We start from the raw sequence: 19,139 nt of genomic DNA, 5'->3' as shown, positions 1-19,139 counted from the left end.
TTGCACTAAATAATATTTAACTCATTGGGCTTTATCTAACAATTTTAATTATCTTGGAGTACATTCTCTCTACTAAATATCATATTCTCCAGTGCTCTTAGTTTGTTATAAATTTGACACCTAGGATGGAGTATTTTTAAATTGCTAGAATAAAAACATTTTGTAGCTCTTACTTCCCCCTAGAACTTCTGAGAAGGCAGATCATTACTGTATTGGTCTGGGAGGAATTTCATGTGGGGAAGGCAGGTATAAAAAAACACATAAATTAACTACCTTAACTATTTTTAAATGTATAGTTTAGTGGTGTTAAATATATTGTGCAAATATACTTATATTGTTATAAGTATATAAGTATACTTATATATACTTATATACGTATACTTATATAAGTATATAAGTTATATTGTGTAAGTATATTTATATGCTTCAGTGGTGCTAAATATACTTATTGTTATGTTTGTATCTAGAAATTTTTCATCTTGCAAAACAAATTCTGTGTCCACTAAACAAGAACCCCTCCTCTCTCTACCCTCACCCTTGGCAACTACCTTTCTACTTTCTGTGGTTTTCAATACTCTAGACAATTCATCTGAGTCAAATCATACAGTATTTGGCTTTTTATGCCTGGCTTATTTTGTTTAGCATAATATCCTTGAGGTTCACCCATGTTGTACCATATGACAGACTACTTTTTAAAGGTACATAATATTCCACTGTATGTACAGACCACATTTTCTTTATCCATTCATCTGTCAGTGAACATTTGCATTGCTTCTACCTCTTGACTGTTGTGAATAATGCTGCAATAAACACAGGTGTACAAATAGCTTTTCAGAATCCTGGCAGGAATTTTTTAATGACTAGTGTTTATTATATGTTCTATTTCATAAAATCTAATATAAATTTTTTATCATAGTAGCTATTTTTCCACACCTAAGCCATCCCCTTTTCAAAACACTAATTCTGTTTCAATCTTCAGTTCCCTAATGACCCTGCTGCTGCTATTGCTGCTAAGTCGCTTCAGTCGTGTCCAACTCTGTGCAACCCCATAGACGGTAGCCCACCAGGCTCCCCCGTCCCTGGGATTCTCCAGGCAAGAACACTGAAGTGTGTTGCCATTTCCTTCTCCAATGCAGGAAAGTGAAAAGTGAAAGTGAAGTCGCTCAGTCGTGTCCGACCCTTAGCGACCCCATGGACTGCAGCCCACCAGGCTTCTCTGTCATTGGGATTTTCCAGGCAAGAGTACTGGAGTGGGGTGCCATTGCCTTCTCCGCCTAATGACCCTACTGTGACCCAATTTTGAGTATAAGCTTTTCTTAGTTCTTCCTTTGTATGAGCCTTTTTCCTGTTCATTCTGAGCTTTCTGCTTTTTGTCTCGGTGTTCTTAGCTTATTCCCATACATCCTCTTCCGCTCACCCTTCCCCTTCCTTGAACTTTGTTGCTATCTTAGCTCTTTATACAAAAGATAAAAGTAGAAAAGAAGAAATAAACAGATATGCTGGTTTCGTGCTCTTACTGATATCACCCGCCTCTCTTTATCTAAATCCCAACCCTGGTTAAATTCAGCTGACCTCCCATTCTAGGCCTGAACCCCACCAGCTAAAATGAGGACCGCTGGGTGTAAACACAGAATAGTGTTGATGGGTCTTGCTTTAAACTCATGACCACACGCCTTGAGTGGGCTCCTATGCTGCCAGCAGTCCTGCCCTATTTCCTTAGTCTGGGGCTTCTCAAAGCATGGGTTCCCAGACTAGTAGCATCAGCGTCACTCAGGAACTTGTTACAAGTGCATGTTCTTAACCTCATCCCAAACCTTATGAGTCAGAAACTTGGGGCGATGTAGGCCAGCAACTCTGTATGATACTAAAGTTTGAGAACCACTGTCTTAGTTCATTTTCCTATCCTTTGAAAATACTTTTTCACACCTTTGCTCTTCTCACGCCGCCAACAGCCCCCTCTCCTTCCCCACTGTCAGTTGCTGATCACTTTTTATTTCAAGTAAATGGAGAATAAAAGTGCTCAGAAGAGAACTTCCTCATCTTCTAACATTCACATCTGCCTGCGTCTACAGGTGCCTCCCTCACTGTCACTAGGGCCAACCCCCTTCCCACTTGTACACTACATCCCATCCCCTTTCTTTTCTGAGGTCATTTTTTTCCTTTCTATAGGATCTTTCCCACCAGCATGCAAATGTCTGTCTTTAAAAAACAAAACAAAACTTCCCTGAAGATGTTGATGGAGTGACCTAATGCATATGTTGTTACGTGAAAATTTTGAGTATTTGTATGCATTATCTCATTTTCAAAACAAAACAATGGAAGGATAAACCAAAAACTGATACACTCTGTTGCCAATGAGGAGGGAGAGACTGGGCTTGAGGAGAGGAAACAAAAGGTAGGCCTCTCTGAGAGGTATTTGTTTATGATTGGGCTTCCCTAGTGGCTCAGACAGTAAAGAATCTGCCGGTTATGCAGGAGACCCAGGTTTGATCCCTGGGTCTCCAAGATCCCCTGGAGAAGGAAATGGCAACCCACTCCAGTATTCTTGCCTGGAGAATCCCATGGACAGAGGAGTCTGGCGGGCTACAGTCCATGGAGTCACACAGAGTCAATTCAGACATGACTGAGCAACTAACATAGTTGACTTTGAAACTTCATGAACATGTTTTGTATAATTAGAACACCAAATTAAGTCAAAATCTAGTTAAAACAAATTGACCTCACTATGTAACAAACTGAAAGTATAACCACAAGGAGAATTCTTTTAAGTGACTTTAAAATAGGGTTACAGGTAAAGTATTATACAAGGAATCGCAGGCACCTTTCACTCAGATTCCCCATATGTGAACATTTTACTGGTGAAATGATGTGGTTTGTTTTAAAAGACTTCAGCAAAAAATATAGTAACAATAAATGGTTGGAGATAGATAAAGCAGTAATGACAGAATGTCAATAATTGTGAAACTGGGTGATTGGTACCTGAAGGCTTTGTTAATTTGGTTTCTCCAGTTGTAAATATTAAAAAGTTAAAGAAACTTCCTTGGCTTCACATTCTCTTCTAGCTACATCCCATTTTCTAACCCTACTGCAGTAAAGTTTTGAAAGATATCTGAATTTACTATTTCCACATCATCTCTTCCTATTCTGTCTTGAACATAGTTCAGTGGGGATTTTTGTCTGTTATACCACCAAATGGCAACCCACTCCAGTATTCTTGCCTGTAGAACCCCATGGACGGAGGAGCCTGGCAGGCTGCAGTCCATGGGGTCACAGAGAGTCGGACACAACTGAGCGACTTCACTTTCACTTTCATACCACCAAAATCCTTCTTATCAAGGTCATTAGTGAATTTCAAGTTGCCAAATATCATGATCAATTCTCGCCTTTAATGACTTCTTAGTAGCCTTTCAGGACACCAGTGTCTTCTGATTTTCCCCCTGCTTCACTGTCCAGACATTTTGTTTCCTTTGCTAGATTGTTCTCATCTTCCTTGCCTCAAATGCTGCTGTGTACCAGGTCTCAATCCTCTGACCTCATCTTCTCTATTAGTAGTTCACTCCCTAAGTGATTTCATTCATTATCTTGGCTATAAATATTATGTACATGCTTTTGATCCCAAATTAGTCCCAGCCTTCCCTCTCCTGTCTTACATGACTTCACACTCAATTTGTGTGAAACCAAATTCTCGATCCCTCTTTCATATTTCTACTCCTATATTTCCCAAATTCAGTAAATGACATCCTCATTTTCACTCAGTTGCTCAGGACAAAAAAGCTAATTACCATACTTGACCTCTCTCTCTCTTTCACACCTCATATCCAGCAGCAGTTCTTGTCAAATTTACCTTCAGACATATCCTGAACGTGACGACTTTTTACCCTCCCAGCCTCTATCACTCTGGTCTAGTCCAGATCACCATCTTCTCTTGCCTGAACACCCACAGAAGCCTCCTACCTGGGCTCCTTTCATCTATTCTTGCGCCCTTGCCATTTCTTCTCCCCACAGCAGCTGAAGTGATCCTTTCCAAACCTAAAACTGATTTTCATGCTCTCCTGCTCAAAACTTCCCAATGGTTTCCCATCTTGCTCAGCCTAAAACCCAGAGCTCTGCCCTTGACTTCAAAACCCTAGACAATAGGGTCGTTGATCATCTGAATCTCATTTCCTACCCCTCTTACCTTTGTTCATTCCTTTCCCAACACACTGGCTTCCTCACTCGTCTCCAAACATAGCAACCCCCTTTGTGCCTCTGAGCTTTTCTCCATAGTATGCTCCACACCAAGATCTTACCTCCGTGTGACTTTCTGCCGCTTCATTCTGGTGTGTGTTCACCTATTACCCTATTAGAGAGGTCTTCTCTGACACTCCTTGTCTTAGTAAATAACAGCTCCCTGGTCTCCAAACCTGTAACACCTACTTCCTCACCAGCTTAATTTTCCCTCCTTAGCACTTAACATTACTTAACGTTACTAGAGTCTTCTACTCATTTACGTATGTTGGTTTCTTTATTTTTTAAGTTTCAATTTTATGACTTATCTCACTAAAGGGTTTGTTGAGAGTGACTGAATCCACACCCTGTTGGATAAATCTCAGTATAACATTAACTTAAGCGTAAATATAGTCAACAAACTATAAAGTGTATACCCTGGGATTCCAATTTAAGCTTCTACTACTCTTTCCTAAGAAGGTAATGATGACACTGGCCGGGAGACCCTGTCTGGGTCTAGTCTGTATTTTCTTCTTCTGCGTCAGGCCCATCCTTTTCTAGGCTTGTTCATTTGCCGTGCCCCACACTAGACCTCTTATCATTGATCTCTGTTTGAACCAACTGAAAGTTTGCATTGAGAGAGAACACTCTGTCAGTTGGTTTCTGTAGAGGTTTGCCTGTCCTTCGATAGGCCCTACCAGCTACTTTGTGTCTTCCTGCAGTTTGCTCACCATCCATGTACACTTGCTTTTTCTCTCCTCTTTCTCTCACTCATACACACTCATACACACATTTATACTCAAGGGTTCATTTTTATTTGTGCTACACTCTATTGTAAAGGTCTTTAAATACCCTTGGACAAAAAATAACTTCTAAAGTATAAAAGAATCCTTCCTACTTTTGTATATCTATCATCAAACATCACTGTGGGTGTACCAGCTCAGAATTTTATTGCATGGGTCTCTTCATGCCCACTATCATGTAGGCTAAACCTGAACTAAAACTGGGTCATTTTATATCTGATCAAGTGTGGGAGAGAATAAAAAATACCTTTATCTTCCAAGCCTGAAGAGGCTTGCCTTTTTCACTAAACCCATATTTTAAGAGAAGGTCATAACATATGTAATGTTAGTCACAGAGAGGAGCATAGTATTTGAGCAGAGACCAAAGTTCCCTACAATTAAATGCCTTCCTGACACCAGCCCCAACAAGGTCCCAGAAAAAGGCAGATGCAGGAGGACTAGGTCCTATAAAGAGACTCTCACTGTAACCAAAAATCATATGATTCTTAGACAGCCCTGGTCAAGCAGCTGCTCCTCAGGGCGGGGTGGGGGAGGGGGTGGGTCTTTACCCTGGACTAGAGGCCAGCCCAGTAGTCTCCTTCCCCACTTTTCTTTTCTCACTTCCCCTTCCCACAGAGAGGAAGGGCACATCCAGAGAAGAGACCCCAGGAAGGAAGAGCATTGAATTCCAGAAGAGAAGGGCTCAATTAGAGTCATTAAATCTTACTTGGGAGTGGAACGAATAAAGAAAAATAGGATGGTGGGAGAGGGGGCAGAGAAAGGGTCATCAACATCCCCTAAGGGCCAAGATACAGTGGTTCTGTAGATAAAGTCAGATTTCAGGAAACTTAGGTGTAAAATATACTTTTCCTTACACAAATGTAGGCTGTCACTCATTGAGAGAAAATATTGCATGAAAAGGCAGAAAACACATCTGTCTGTCTGCCTTGAACATCCATTCCTCCTGAGTGGTTCCAAGCACCACACCCTAATTTTAGAAGCAAATAATTCCTGAAAAATGTTGGATAAAACAGGTAAGTCTTTGGAGAAATCAGCCAGACATGAGAATAGACAAATAATTCAAGCATCCAAAGTAATTCCAGGAGTTTTTAAAGTATTTTACTATATGGGCTTCCCTGATGGCTCAGTGGTTAAGAATCCGCCTGCCAATGCAGGAGACACAGGTTCAATCCTTGGTCCGGGAAGATCCCCTGGAGAAGGAAATGGCAACCCACTCTAGTATTCTTGCCTGGGAAAACCTATGGACAGAGGAGCCTAACAGGCTACAGTCCATGGGGTCACAAAGAGTCAGACACGACTTAGCGACTGAACAACAAATATGGTCATGTTATTTGGCTTTGTGCAAATTGTTCATTGACAATTAATCATTTTCTTTGGTTTGTTTGTTTTTCTTTTCAGCCCCACTGTGTTCTCCTTGCCTCAAAGGAAAATTCGGCACCTGTTAAACTTGGGGGCTTTGGGGTAGCTATTCAATTAGGGGAGTCTGGACTTGTAGCTGGAGGTAAGAATGCTTTTTTAAAAAATTTCCTTCAAAACCGCATCACTTTATAGGCTGGTGTAAAGTTTTCAAACTAAATATTAGTCTATCCTCAGTGTTTCAGACCATGTTCCACCCCACCCCCAAAAAAGTGCCATAATATAGTTTTGAATTTAATAATTCTACAATCATAATTAGAATTTTAGTCTCTTAAGAATAGACTCCATCTTTTTACTCTTTGTATCCTCAACATTTAACAGGGAAGAGACCCAACATACAGAGATTAAAACAGTACTGGAAGAAGGTGATATTTGAGGCAAAGAGACTTTTAAAGTTGAACTGGCCAAATGAAGTCAAATCTAAAGTGTGTGGATTCACTTCTTTCAGGTTATATCTGTGGCTGATTTTTAATTTCACACTGCTTTCCTCTTTCCACTTGTGAAAGAGTCACACTTAGGCCATCAGTCTGTGTGTTTGGGAAGAGCAAGCAGATATGAACACAGCCTAATTTTATTATTAGCCAAAGCAAACATAACTAGAAAATTCCCATGCCAGAATAAAAAAGGAAGAAAAGTTAAAACAAACTTTCTTCACCAGTATGCAGAGGTGGATGCTAATTACAGATTCAAGTATTTGGTTTTATTTATTCCTTTCAGTAGATTCCAGCTCAGAATGCTGCCCTGTTTTTAGTTTTGTTCTTTAGTTTTGCAAATTGCTTAGTTCTCCATTCTACCAACTACCAGTCTTCTAGCCATTGCTTTCTATTTTCCATCTCCAAGTACTGCCAGCCTTCACAAAGAGGAAAAATATCAACAGAACCTTTTTAAACCTGTCATCTTTCAAGAATGCTTATATTAAATTCAAATACCTGAAAAATGATAAATATCAAAATAATAATCTTTTACACAGAATATTTCACTTCATTTCATTTACTGTTACTAAAACATCAAAGCAGTATTAACATAGGCCATCTTCTGAAAAATGAGCTATGAGTCATAGTTGTAGTCTTTAAATCATTATTTTACCACATTGCCCTCCAAAATTAAATTGTGTTTAGATTTTCTTCTAGTTTTGGGTTTTCTTCTAGTTAATCATTTCCAAGGATACAAGAAATTGCAAGTTGAGTATTGTTTTGAAAACTGATTATTTTTTCTTCTAATTCTAATGAACTAGTGAATTCAAAACCTATGAAAAGTTTGAAACTTATCATCTGTGATCAGAAGACTGACCACAGGGTCAGGGTAACAACATGCAATTTAACCATAGAATCACTGAATCAGAATTCGAAGAGGCCTTAACTTCTCCAGTCTTGTAAACTAAAGATTGAATTCTCTCATAAAATTCCCTGCAAAAGACTGAGCTCTAGTTTAATTCCTCAGGTGGCAAAGAATTCACTGTGTCCCAGGACAGTTCATTCCATTTTTTAAAAGCTCCCTAACTATTGAAACATCCATCCTTGCATTAAACAGAAGTCTATCTTCCTGTAACTTCCACCCAGGAGTCCTACTTCTGGCTTTTGGAGCCACGGTGAGCAATTTTAATCGTTCCACATGATAGTCATTCAGATGCTTAAAAACTGCCATCATATCCGCCTTTTTATCCAAGTTAACTCGCCTAGGTTGATTTAGCTGTCATTCCTCACGTAAACTACTTCAGTCTCCTGACTGCACCAAGTACGGAGCCAAAACCGAGCACATCTCCAGGCACTTCCAACACATAGAAACTTGAAGCTATCACTGCTTTTGCTGTGGATCTTACATTCCTATTAGCCTCCCCAAATTGCATGAGCTTTTAGGACAACCCTGTTGTAACGCTGGTGGCTCATATTAATCTTGCAATCAACTACAAATCCCAAGTTGTTTTTAAACAAACATTGCTGTTTAACTCTCTCACATCCACTATTTGTACAGATCACCCCCGTGTTAAGACTACACAATTAAATAACAAATTCTGACAATTATATCCTCAAGGTTAATGGGATGATATGATATAAAATGAATTCCTTTTATATGCTGTTATATATATTGGCCATTTAGAGTGACTTTGTTTCTCTTGATTTCAATTTGCATCCTGTTAGCATTAAAGATGGTATGGACTTCATTTTACTATGTACCTTGACTGAAGGGGAAAAACAGATTCATGACTTATCCAGACATTTTTTACATGTTAATCTATTTTCCTAAAGTCCATGAATCTTTCCCATCAAGTTTGTATTTTTAAAGCTGATTTTTAACCCACAGTGTATCAGTTGTGCAAAATTTATTTTTCTCAGTCCTTATAGAGTTAAAATACTTTGTGGTGGTCAAAATACTGTCATTTCTTAAACATACCTTTGCTTGCATTACTACTTCAAGTATTACAGTGTCTTTAAAATGCAATCTAGATATGTAGATAAAGGATAAATGATTTCTCTTATGAAGTTTTCATGTTTAAGACACTTCTGAAAATGTATCAGCTCATTTGCTAATATCTAAAAGAAAGCTATTTTCCTGTTAGATTGGAATCTTTGATCACTGAGTCCTCCAAATCAAAAGTAATTCTGTCCATTATATGTCCTATATAATAAAAACCATTTACATATATTTACATGTTCCCTATCTGAAACTCAGCTGTTTGGAAAACTCACTTATCCAGAATATAACTAGGAACCTAGAAAATAAATTTAATAGCAGCAAGACATTTTCTGCCCTTAATAGCTGTTCATGGTTCTCTCAAGTGAACATGTGAAGACACATTCTGAGGCTGACATGCTTCCATTTTTCAGAAAGTTCTGTGGACTGGCATTCCTTCATAGCTTCCACCTGCCTTTCCCTCTGGTTAGAATGCCTTTTGTCATTTTGTGTATCTAGTTAACGAAGTTTTCTTAGAAGCAGGCTGATTTTCACCATCCCAAGTTAGGTAACCCTGTTCGTTCTCTCCCATATTCCCATAGCTGTCTGGCCTACATGCCTTCATGTAGCATTTCACGCGGGGATTTGTAATTATATCAAAGACTGAGCTTTGTGAGGGCAAAGGGGGACCATGGCTTATCCCTTGTATGTCCCCAGTGGCCCTAGACCACTGTGTCTAGGACCAAGCAGGCACTTGGGAAATTTTTACTAAGTCAAAGAATCTGGTTTCTAATGAGTTTACAGTTTATAGCAAATTTTATGCAACAAATGAGGAGAAGACAAGGCTAGAGTAAGCACAGTGAAAGAAAAGAAATGAAAGCCTGATCAAAAAAAAAAAAAAATATGTTGAGCAGATACCAAAAGTTGGAAAGCACAGCAGCCTTTTATACTGAAAAAATCAACCTTTATTCTCTGGGGTATGCAATGCATTTTTGGTTCTATACCAGATTTCTTTCATTGGTATCACAATAATAATTCTGAGTCATCAAGAAAAGGTTGAATTATGTGCAGCATCATATATAAAAGAAGTCAGGAAATTATAGAAAGAGAGCCATCCAAAATTCTTAAAGTAAAAAGGGGTGGGTGTGTAAAGATTCAAGTCCTAAAGTATAATGAATATGTACCTATTCAGAACAACTCCCCCTTCCCTGAGGTTCTGGGTAATAAGGTTTTATTATATTATCAAAAAAACTAACATTTAAATTTTTAAATGCACATCTGAAAGTGTCTCATATACAATGACATTTAATTTGGTTTGGTAATTTGGCTTCCCGTTCTTAGAATTCTGTGGTCAGCATCATAAAAATCAAGTGAAAAAAAAAAAAAAATCAAGTGACCACAAAGAAGGAAAAGTCAAGTGATCACAAACCAGGAAATTGGGGAGGTCAGTATATTTAAAGGGTAATTCCAGTCCTTTCACATTCTACCAATCTGCATGAAATAAATTTTTAAAAATCCACTCCTATAAAATCTTTCTCTTCCCTGGTGGCTCAGGTGGTAAAGAGTCCACCTGCAATGCAGGAAACCCAGGTTCAATCCCTGGGTCAGGAAGATGCCTTGGAGAAGGGAACGGCAACCCACTTCAGTGTTCTTGCCTGGAGAACTCCATTGACAGTGGAGCCTGGCGGGCTCACAGTCCATGGAGTCACCAAGAGTCAGACACGACTGAGTGACTAGCACACATGATGGTCTTTGCCCTTTTCATTTTTATGAGCAAATTCCTTAACCAAAAGATATGTATCTTCCTCAAGGATGAACACTGATTCTCCAATACCATGGTAGTCTTCAATCTAGATAAACGGAGAGAACCTCCCCCTGGTTGGCCAGAGCTGGCCATGGGGGCTCTTAACTAGTCCCAGATTGAGACCTGCATTTTGAGTTGCTTGTAAGAGTCAAGTTGCGTTTCCAAGCAGTATCCCAACCACCAGCAGGTACCTGGCTGGTGCCCTGGTATGAGTACTGTGATCTCTTACCCTGCTTCTCCCCACTTTTACCAGCTCCTGTCCATCAGACCAAGGCACATTTCCCCAAGGGCACTGCCCTGTCCCAGCTGTTCATGAAGTAGGAGGCTTAGTTCTCATCATTTCACACTTCTTTATGTTACTTGAGGAAACTAAATGGGGCAACATGAAAATAAAAATCTTTCCTTCTAACTGGTACAGAGTTTCCTCTGATCTACCATACATTTTAAATAAAAATATTTTCACTCTCTGAATGCTGAACATAATCTCCTCTGTTATGGGGGAAGGAGGGGACCCACAATTTTCAGCAAAGGAACATTCCCAGTACACAAGCTCGGACCTGTTCCCAACCATTTCCATCCTAACCAGGTTTGGCAATCACCAACAAGACTTTATGATACAGGCTTTCTCTCTAGCTGGATTAGAAGATCTCTGAGGTCTTTTTCCAAACTCTGAACACCATTCTGAGCTCTCCATAAAATTTTGTGCAGTCTTCGAAATAAAAATGATCTTGGACTCAGGATGACGAGGTGGGGGGTGTAGGGAAGGGAGAAGAGGAGGGCACTGGGCCCGCCTAGAGCTAGAAGAGCTGTCAAATCTGGCAGGCAGTCCCCTCCCACAGGAATTTCCCTAGGATGCAAATCTTTTGTTCTACAGAAGAAAAGGGGGTGCTGCATTAAAGATGGCTACTGGTGTGCAAACAACTGCTTTCAGATTCCTTCCTGAAACCTAAGTTTGATAGGAAAAAAGAAAAACACTTTAAAGAAGATAGAAATCAAAGAGAATCAAATGGGAAGAGCCTCATGATTTTGCTTTGGTTTATGTCATATATTTGCTCTCATTCTCTTCCAATATTAATATTTGAAGGAAGCTAAAATCCTATTATAACAAAATATCGTTAACCACTGTTAATTGCTGCAATTAATTCCTAAAATCTACTGAACAGGATTTCGGATTCAGAGTCATATTCCAAGCAAAAGTTCTCAACATTAGGTTTAATTTCAGAATTTGTTTGGCAGTCAAAAGTAATCTTTTTCTCCACAGATATTTTCTCACTTGTTCCCCCCTCTCCCTGCCACTGTCTCTACTCTGTATTTTTTAGTAATTATTTTCAAACATGTGAAAACAATAAAATTTAAACAACTTCTTCATGATGTAAGAAATAGGTAAATATTTACCATGCACCCTGCAGAATTCAGTAGGAAGTAGCAGTGTTAGAAGACAGAGTACCTGTCTCTCCTGGGCTCAGTATTTTCAAGAGGTGATAAATAAGTTTTTTCTTTCTGCCTTTTTTTCCCTTGATTTTATAGAGGAGGGAAGAGGTGGTAATATTTACATCGTTAAACTTGTCATTCACACTGTTATTTTCAGTTTTCAAATAGGGGGAAGCTCATTTTATGTAAACATTTTTTCCTTGATGTTGTCATTTTAAATATAGGGCGCGTTGGAACACCTCATTTTATGGCCCCAGAAGTTGTCAAGAGAGAGCCTTATGGAAAACCTGTAGATGTCTGGGGTTGTGGCGTGATCCTTTTTATCCTGCTAAGCGGTTGTTTGCCTTTTTATGGAACCAAGGAAAGATTGTTTGAAGGCATTATTAAAGGAAAATATAAGGTAATATATTATGAATGTTTTATTTTTCCATTGAGATTAAATTATTCTGAAAAAAAAAGTTTTAAGTTGTTGTCTCTCTGGATTGTTTATTGATGGTCAACATAGTTACCCAGTCAGAGAAAAGTTTTTTGCTTGCATCTTTGATCCACTAGCCTTGTTAGGCAACAAAGCTCTCAAGTAAATTTCAGAGTCGATCGCAGCCAAATTATCATCCAGATGACTGGCTTTAAAAAAAACCATTGCCTCATACCTCCCTTCTCATTCCCTCTGTGCTGCCTCTAGTCTGTCCCACGTATTTGGATTCCAACTCTGTGTTTAGTCCAGAAAACAGGGACCCGACTTGTCTTTGATACACTATAAAGACCGGAGACCCGAACCGATGGATGTTCCCCTTTTCCTCCACATTCTGGGCCCTCAGAGTCACAAAGCCACACGACAAGTCAAAATCTTTGACCACAAGTACATTCTAGTGAAACTGCCTGTTTAGCTAACTCAAATTCATAATAATTTTTTTGTGCCCCACTTATTTCAAATAAAATTCTAGATCAGGGAAAGAATTTGGAATACTCCTTGGAATTTACTGTGAGAGAATGTGAGCTTTTATTTTACCCTGGGTAAGGTGTCTGTGACAGACTCGAGCCCAGATTTTAAAATATCCATTAGCTGTCTGGTGATTGAACCCATTTATCCAGGCTGAGCTGGAGCATAAACTTCTTTGGCCCTTCTTTGTGTAATTTGAGAAAAGGGCTTTATTTTTATTACTTCATTTCTAAAGTAAAATGGAAATTTCATCCAGGTAATTTTAGTAATTCTTTATCTTACTTTTAGATTTAGTGTCTATTAACCTTTATTTGTTTTTGCTCTAGCATGCATGTTATTTTATTGCATTTTATGTAGTCAGCCAGCACAGCTGAAAAATTTTCCATTTACCTTCCAGGATAAACTGAAATGCCAGTATCACAACTGCATTTCATAATGTAATTTAGAGCCATTTTGGTGTAATTTAAATATTTATATTCATCTCTGGCTATTGTGAATTGGAAACTACATGTACTGTTCCCAGACTTCTGATTAGTACATTATTACTTTCATTACTAAATAATTTAAGAAGCCATTACTGACGTCATGAGTGGCTATACTGAAAAGACCTGGGAGGCTCTTGGAAATCAGCCTGGGGTTGGTCTCACTACCCTAGCTTTTACACTGTATTGCCCCGTGCCGCCTTGTATGGCTGATGGAATACGATACTCTGTATGGGAAGCACAGAAGAGTATGTGTCTGGATATCAAATCAGGGCAGTTTATTTTGAGGAAGTTCTCCTTCCTCCCGTTATTATTAACACATGCACTTTCTATTCAACAAAATCACTGTTTTCATTTTCGGCCACGCCTGGTAACATAAAAACCAAACACATAGGTTTATATTCATATAACACTACACTCCAAAACTGTGAGGCCCCTAAAGTATTTTTTTCTCTGTTCCTCAGTAATGTTAGAATTTTATATGGGACTTGACAAAACTTAAGGGGAAAAAATAAATGAAGGTAAAGTAATTTCAGAGTTGTGGCCTTATTCTTTAAACTGCAACTGAAGCTTGTGGAAGGAAGTCAATGAGAATGGTTTGTACTTTTTTTCCTTGTGTACCATCGGCTTATATATAAAGGTACACAGGTTTGTCTTTATTTAGATGAAGATCTATGGGAAAACTCTGGTAACAGAGAAAGACGTTTTCCATATAGGTTTTTCTGCTTCTCTTAGAGTCAGTTGACCATTGGAAATAAAATCAATCCTTTCAAGGTAACTAAAAGTCTCAGGAAACTGCTCGTAAGTAATCATCTCCCTTCAATGCCTGGAAATTGTGAGTGGCTATCAGGAATGCACGGTTATGGCTTTCTCGTTGAATTTTGCCAAGTGAAATCACAGATACTAACGTGAAAATAAACACAGTAATTCTATCAGTGTAATAATAATACTAGCAATAATGATAGCTAACTCATACATACCACTTACTATGTTCCAGGAACTGTTCTAAGCACTTTACTTATATTAACTCTTTTCATCCTCACAGTGACTTATGACGTAGGTACCATATAATAAAATCTCCCACCTGCCTTCTTGAGCTATAAGCATTTGCTAATAATAGAATTCTTCCTTTGTATTTGTTCAGTTGCTAACTTCCTGGTTTCCAAGGCAATGTACTTCATTCCAACAGCTTCTTGGTATTTGATTTTGTCTATTTTTAAAGCACTGAATAGTTATCTTTGTTTCTTTGTTTAGAAAAAAATTTGGACTAGTCAAATATGTCCAAAAGTTTAACTGTTTTAAAATGTTCTATTCTTAGTATTCCAGCATAATATAGTCAGATGGATGGTGGCAGCTATACTATAATTTCTGTACCTGGGGGTTTAAAGTTAATAACATATTTACTTTTACTTGGCTAACCTCACCTCTCGCTTATACTCATGGCTTTCCTTACAAAGGCGCCAGGTTTTCAGTAGCTGAGTTTGAAGTACAGATCCATCTTTACTATGTGATGACTCTATTGGGCCTTTAAAAAAAATACTATGATTGTGTCAGCATTCATTTTTAAATTTTTACTAATGAAAATTTCCAACAAAATAGTAGAGGTAATAGTATAATGAACCCACAGTTTTAATATTTATCAACATCCAGCCAATATTGTTTTATCTATATTCTACACGCTACTGTATTATTTTGGAGCAGATCTCAAAAATATTTTACCACCCTGGTGGTTCTTAACAACAACAAAAATTAAAAATCCTTGATCTCTATGAGTATTTTCAAGAAAATTTTGATGACATATTTTAAATGTAATATATTTAAAATGTCAGAGTTTATAAACTACTACTAGTCTTAAATAATTTTAACTTTTTATTCTCGTTTACTAGCTTACTTGATCTTTTAAGGTCGATAGGAGAGAATACTTTAGCTAAAATATATGCTAACATTTAATTTCAATTAATTTTTTATAAAGGACAAAAATATATTTCCCAAAGTGTATAAAAGATACAATGTCACCTTATATCACTTGTTTCTGGATATCCAATTGGTGTCTACACAGCAGGAGTTCTCAGCTGCCTCGCTTTCATATTCAAATAATTAAGACTGCTTTATAGCCCTGTTTTGTTCTCCCTTATATATTCAAGGGCTTCCCTGATGGCTCAGATGATAAAGATATACTCGACCTCCTAAATTAATATCAGCTACTCTTTTCTGCCAAAGAGAAAACCCTGGATTGGGCTCCCTCATGAAAAGGACCAGGGAGTATACTTCTCAACCTCTGCTCACTTCAGAAATCTTACGACCACTTTCAGATGGTTTCTCAACACCTTTCCCGAGGACAGATCATTCAGACATGGAAGAGAACATCATCTCCAAGATGGAAAAGAGGAAGCAAGGCTGTCTAAGCCCCATCTAATCACTCGCCTCCCTATTTCAAACTTGTCAACCGATCACAGTTTCAATAGGATGACAGTATTTCAACAGTCTCACGGCATTCACTTTTAATTAAGGGATCTGACAAGAGAAGTGACTACCGCTTAGAATTCTGCCTGTTAAGACAAAGAAGATGGAACATTTTCCACTCTCTATCTACTAGAACAAAGCCTCACATTAGCCAGAGCAAAATGTCTGACACTAAACCTTGGCCAGATTATAATGATTCGTGTGTACTACAAGCGGTGATTTTATTTGGCTTTAAAGTGTTACGGACTTTATTCTGCATCTTTCTCCCATAGAAAGTGACGTGGGTCTCTGGCCGGTTAAAGCCATGGCATTGCTTAAAGCTTCTGGCAACGGACAGCTCCTACGTGCTCAGTCAGTCAGTTTCCTGATATTAAATAGGGAGTGAGACCCTGCTCCATCTCTTCCCGCCTGTCCCCACTTGCCTTCCCAACTCCAAACCCCAAGCATTCCTTTCCATTTCTTCTGGTTCCTGGTCTCAGACATACCCCTTTTCCCAGGAGTCTTCCAACTCTTTTCCTCAGAGATCCACAGCCTTGCTCACAAGTCCTGTGTCTTAGGAACAACTCATAATTTATTTTTTTGTTTGGCTTTAGGCGACTTACCTTGTAGCTTAGTTGTCTCATCTCTAAAAGAGGAAAAAAAGTCACTTCACTAAGAATAATATACAAGTAAATTGGGTTTTTTGTAAGGCCTATAGTAATATATTTTTTCCTAAATGCTGAAAATGACATACAGTGACCAAAGTATCCTATTAATAAAAGCTGCTTGTGTGGCTTCACGGTTATTGCTAATTCCCAGTTTTAAAAACAAAATATTAAAAACACTTCTTTAAAATGTTTAAATTTTATTTTAGTCCTTTCTAGATCAAAGTATTCTCATCTCCTTAGAGTCTAGATGCTAGACTTTTTATTTTACCTGAGATAGAGCCTGGAATCGTGAACATTCTGTTCTTTAATTATTAAAAATGTTATTATATATCTAATCAGAATATGTATAAAGAATATTTACTGATGCAAATTCTCATGTGTTGAACAACAGGAAATGCATGACCTCAGTCGTCTTCTTCCTTAGAAAGCAAGTCTTTAGAATCCGATTTCTCTACTTTGCTACCTGAATCTTATTCGCATTGAAAGAATGTAGGGATATTAACAGTGAACATTAACGTCTCACTGAACCTGTGTAATCTTCCTTTCCCCCTCTTCAGATGAATCCAAGGCAGTGGAGCCATATCTCTGAAAGTGCCAAAGACCTCGTACGCCGAATGCTGATGCTGGATCCCGCCGAGAGGATCACCGTTTATGAAGCACTGAATCACCCATGGCTTAAGGTATGTGAGCTCACAGGTGGCCATCTGCACTTGGTTTGGACAGTCCAGTGACAAGAATGCATTACTCTGTAAGGTGCCCCTTTCCACCCTTTTTTTTCCTGAGCATTTTTCATTAGTTTTGTTCACCTTATTTACTGTTTCTGTGCATTCTCTGTAAACATCTAAGAGGATGTACCATTTGAGTGACATTCAGCTTCATTACAAGAGGGTACTAAAGAGGATTAAGGCAAAATCCATCCCAGAGGAAGGCTTGTTTGTTCTCTACCAACACATCTTCCAAGGATGCACAACATGAACAACAGAAGGAGCACTTAGTATGTGATATTTACAAAGCGATTATCATTGCTTTGGTTGTGACTGTATACTTTATAGCATTATTTTTATTTCAGTAGATCCTAGATACAGATTTATTTTCTTAAGAAAAAGATTTTTTAATTTTATTATTTATGGCTGTGCTGGGTGCTTCCCTGGTGGCTCAGACGGTAAGGCATCTTCCTACAATGCAGGAGACCTGGGTTCAATCTCTGGGTTGGGAAGATCCCCTGGATAATGAAATGACAACCACTCCAGTACTGTTGCCTGGAAAATCCCACGGATGGAGAAGCCTGGTAGGCTACAGTCCATGGGCTCGCAAAGAGTCAGACACGACTGAGCGACTTCACTTTCACTTGGCTCTCCATTGCTACATGCTGGCTTTCTCTAGTTGCAGCAAGAGGGGACTACTCTCTAATGTGGTGTGCAGGCTTCTCGTCACAGGGACGTCTTATGTTGTGGAGCAGGAGCTCCACGGTGTGTGGGCTTCAGTAGTTGTGGCTCACAGGCTCTAGAAAAAGCAGATTTTAAAAGTTCTTTTTATATCCCAACCTGCCAATGAAGTATCACTATTAAAGAAAATTATAACTTGGGACTTCAGTGAGATAGTACTATTTGATGAAGACATTACAGTGTTCAACAGTTCCAGGAAATTCTCACTTTACAAGTGAGAAAGCTAAGCCTCAGGTTAAAGATCTTGCCCCAAGTCACAAAAGTTGTTGATGTTGGAACCAGGATTCAGCCTACTACACCCTTCCCCTTGTACTCAGGATCCTATCCCTATCCTATGCCCTTCCCTGCATCAGCACCTTCCTATCTCTGTGGGATCTAACAAGCTACCATTTATTTTCATTATACACACACATGTTCTCCTAACCCTACAACCCGCTCCAGCCTCTGCCCCTATTCTCTACTCCCCTTGACAGCGAAACTCCTAGAAAGTGTTATTTCTACTCACTTTCCTCAGTTTCTCCCATCACTTTCTCTTGAACCCACCCTAGTCAGGGTTGCAATCCTACCAGCTCCACTAAAATAGCTCTCGTCAAGTCGTCAAAGCACCAGTGAACTTCACGTTGCTGAGTCTAGTGGTCAGATCTCATGATTCTCCCTCTTGGCATATCAGCATTTGGACATCCATACTTCTGGAACTCTGTCCTCTCTTGGTTTCAGGGCACCTCTCTCCCTGGTTTCCCTTCTTCCTCTGTGGCAGCCCCTTCCAGATCCTGCTGATTCTTCCTCACCTCCCTGCACCATCTTCACAATGGAGTGCTACAGCCCGTTGCTCTTCTGCTTCCTGTCTACACTCAGACCCTTGGAAAGTGAGAGTGAAAGTTGTTCAGTCGTGTCTGACTCTTTGTGACCCCATGGACTATACAGTCCATGGAATTCTCCAGGCCAGAATACTGGAGTGGGTAGCCATTCCCTTCTCCAGGGGATCTTCCCAACCCAGGGACCAAACCCAGGTCTCCTGCACTGCAGGTGGATTCTTTACCAGCTGAGCCACCAGGGAAGCCCCAGATCCTTGAAGACCTCATCTATTAATAGTTTTAATGGGTTCTAATGC

The 19,139-nt window shown here is 39.0% G+C and overlaps 1 protein-coding gene across 8 annotated transcripts in view; it reads left to right on the top strand.

Annotated features, from left to right (window-relative positions):
* CASK (calcium/calmodulin dependent serine protein kinase) overlaps positions 1–19,139 on the top strand; it is a 377,321-nt gene that overhangs the window by 233,435 nt on the left and 124,747 nt on the right. For all 8 annotated transcript variants that reach the window (XM_086387080.1, XM_086387078.1, XM_086387076.1 and 5 more), the window contains exons 6-8: positions 6,408–6,510; positions 12,276–12,451; positions 17,141–17,263. In XM_086387080.1, the coding sequence (XP_086243206.1) occupies positions 6,408–6,510; positions 12,276–12,451; positions 17,141–17,263 (402 nt within the window). The remainder of the gene's footprint in view (positions 1–6,407; positions 6,511–12,275; positions 12,452–17,140; positions 17,264–19,139) is intronic.

Source organism: Bos grunniens, chromosome X (genome assembly GCF_055505025.1).
Source record: "Bos grunniens cultivar Pamir isolate PY7600 chromosome X, Bosgru_T2T1.0, whole genome shotgun sequence".
Taxonomy (NCBI): Eukaryota; Metazoa; Chordata; class Mammalia; order Artiodactyla; family Bovidae; genus Bos; species Bos grunniens.
Note: the sequence above shows the minus strand (reverse complement) of the source record. Positions and strands in the feature narration are given on the sequence as shown.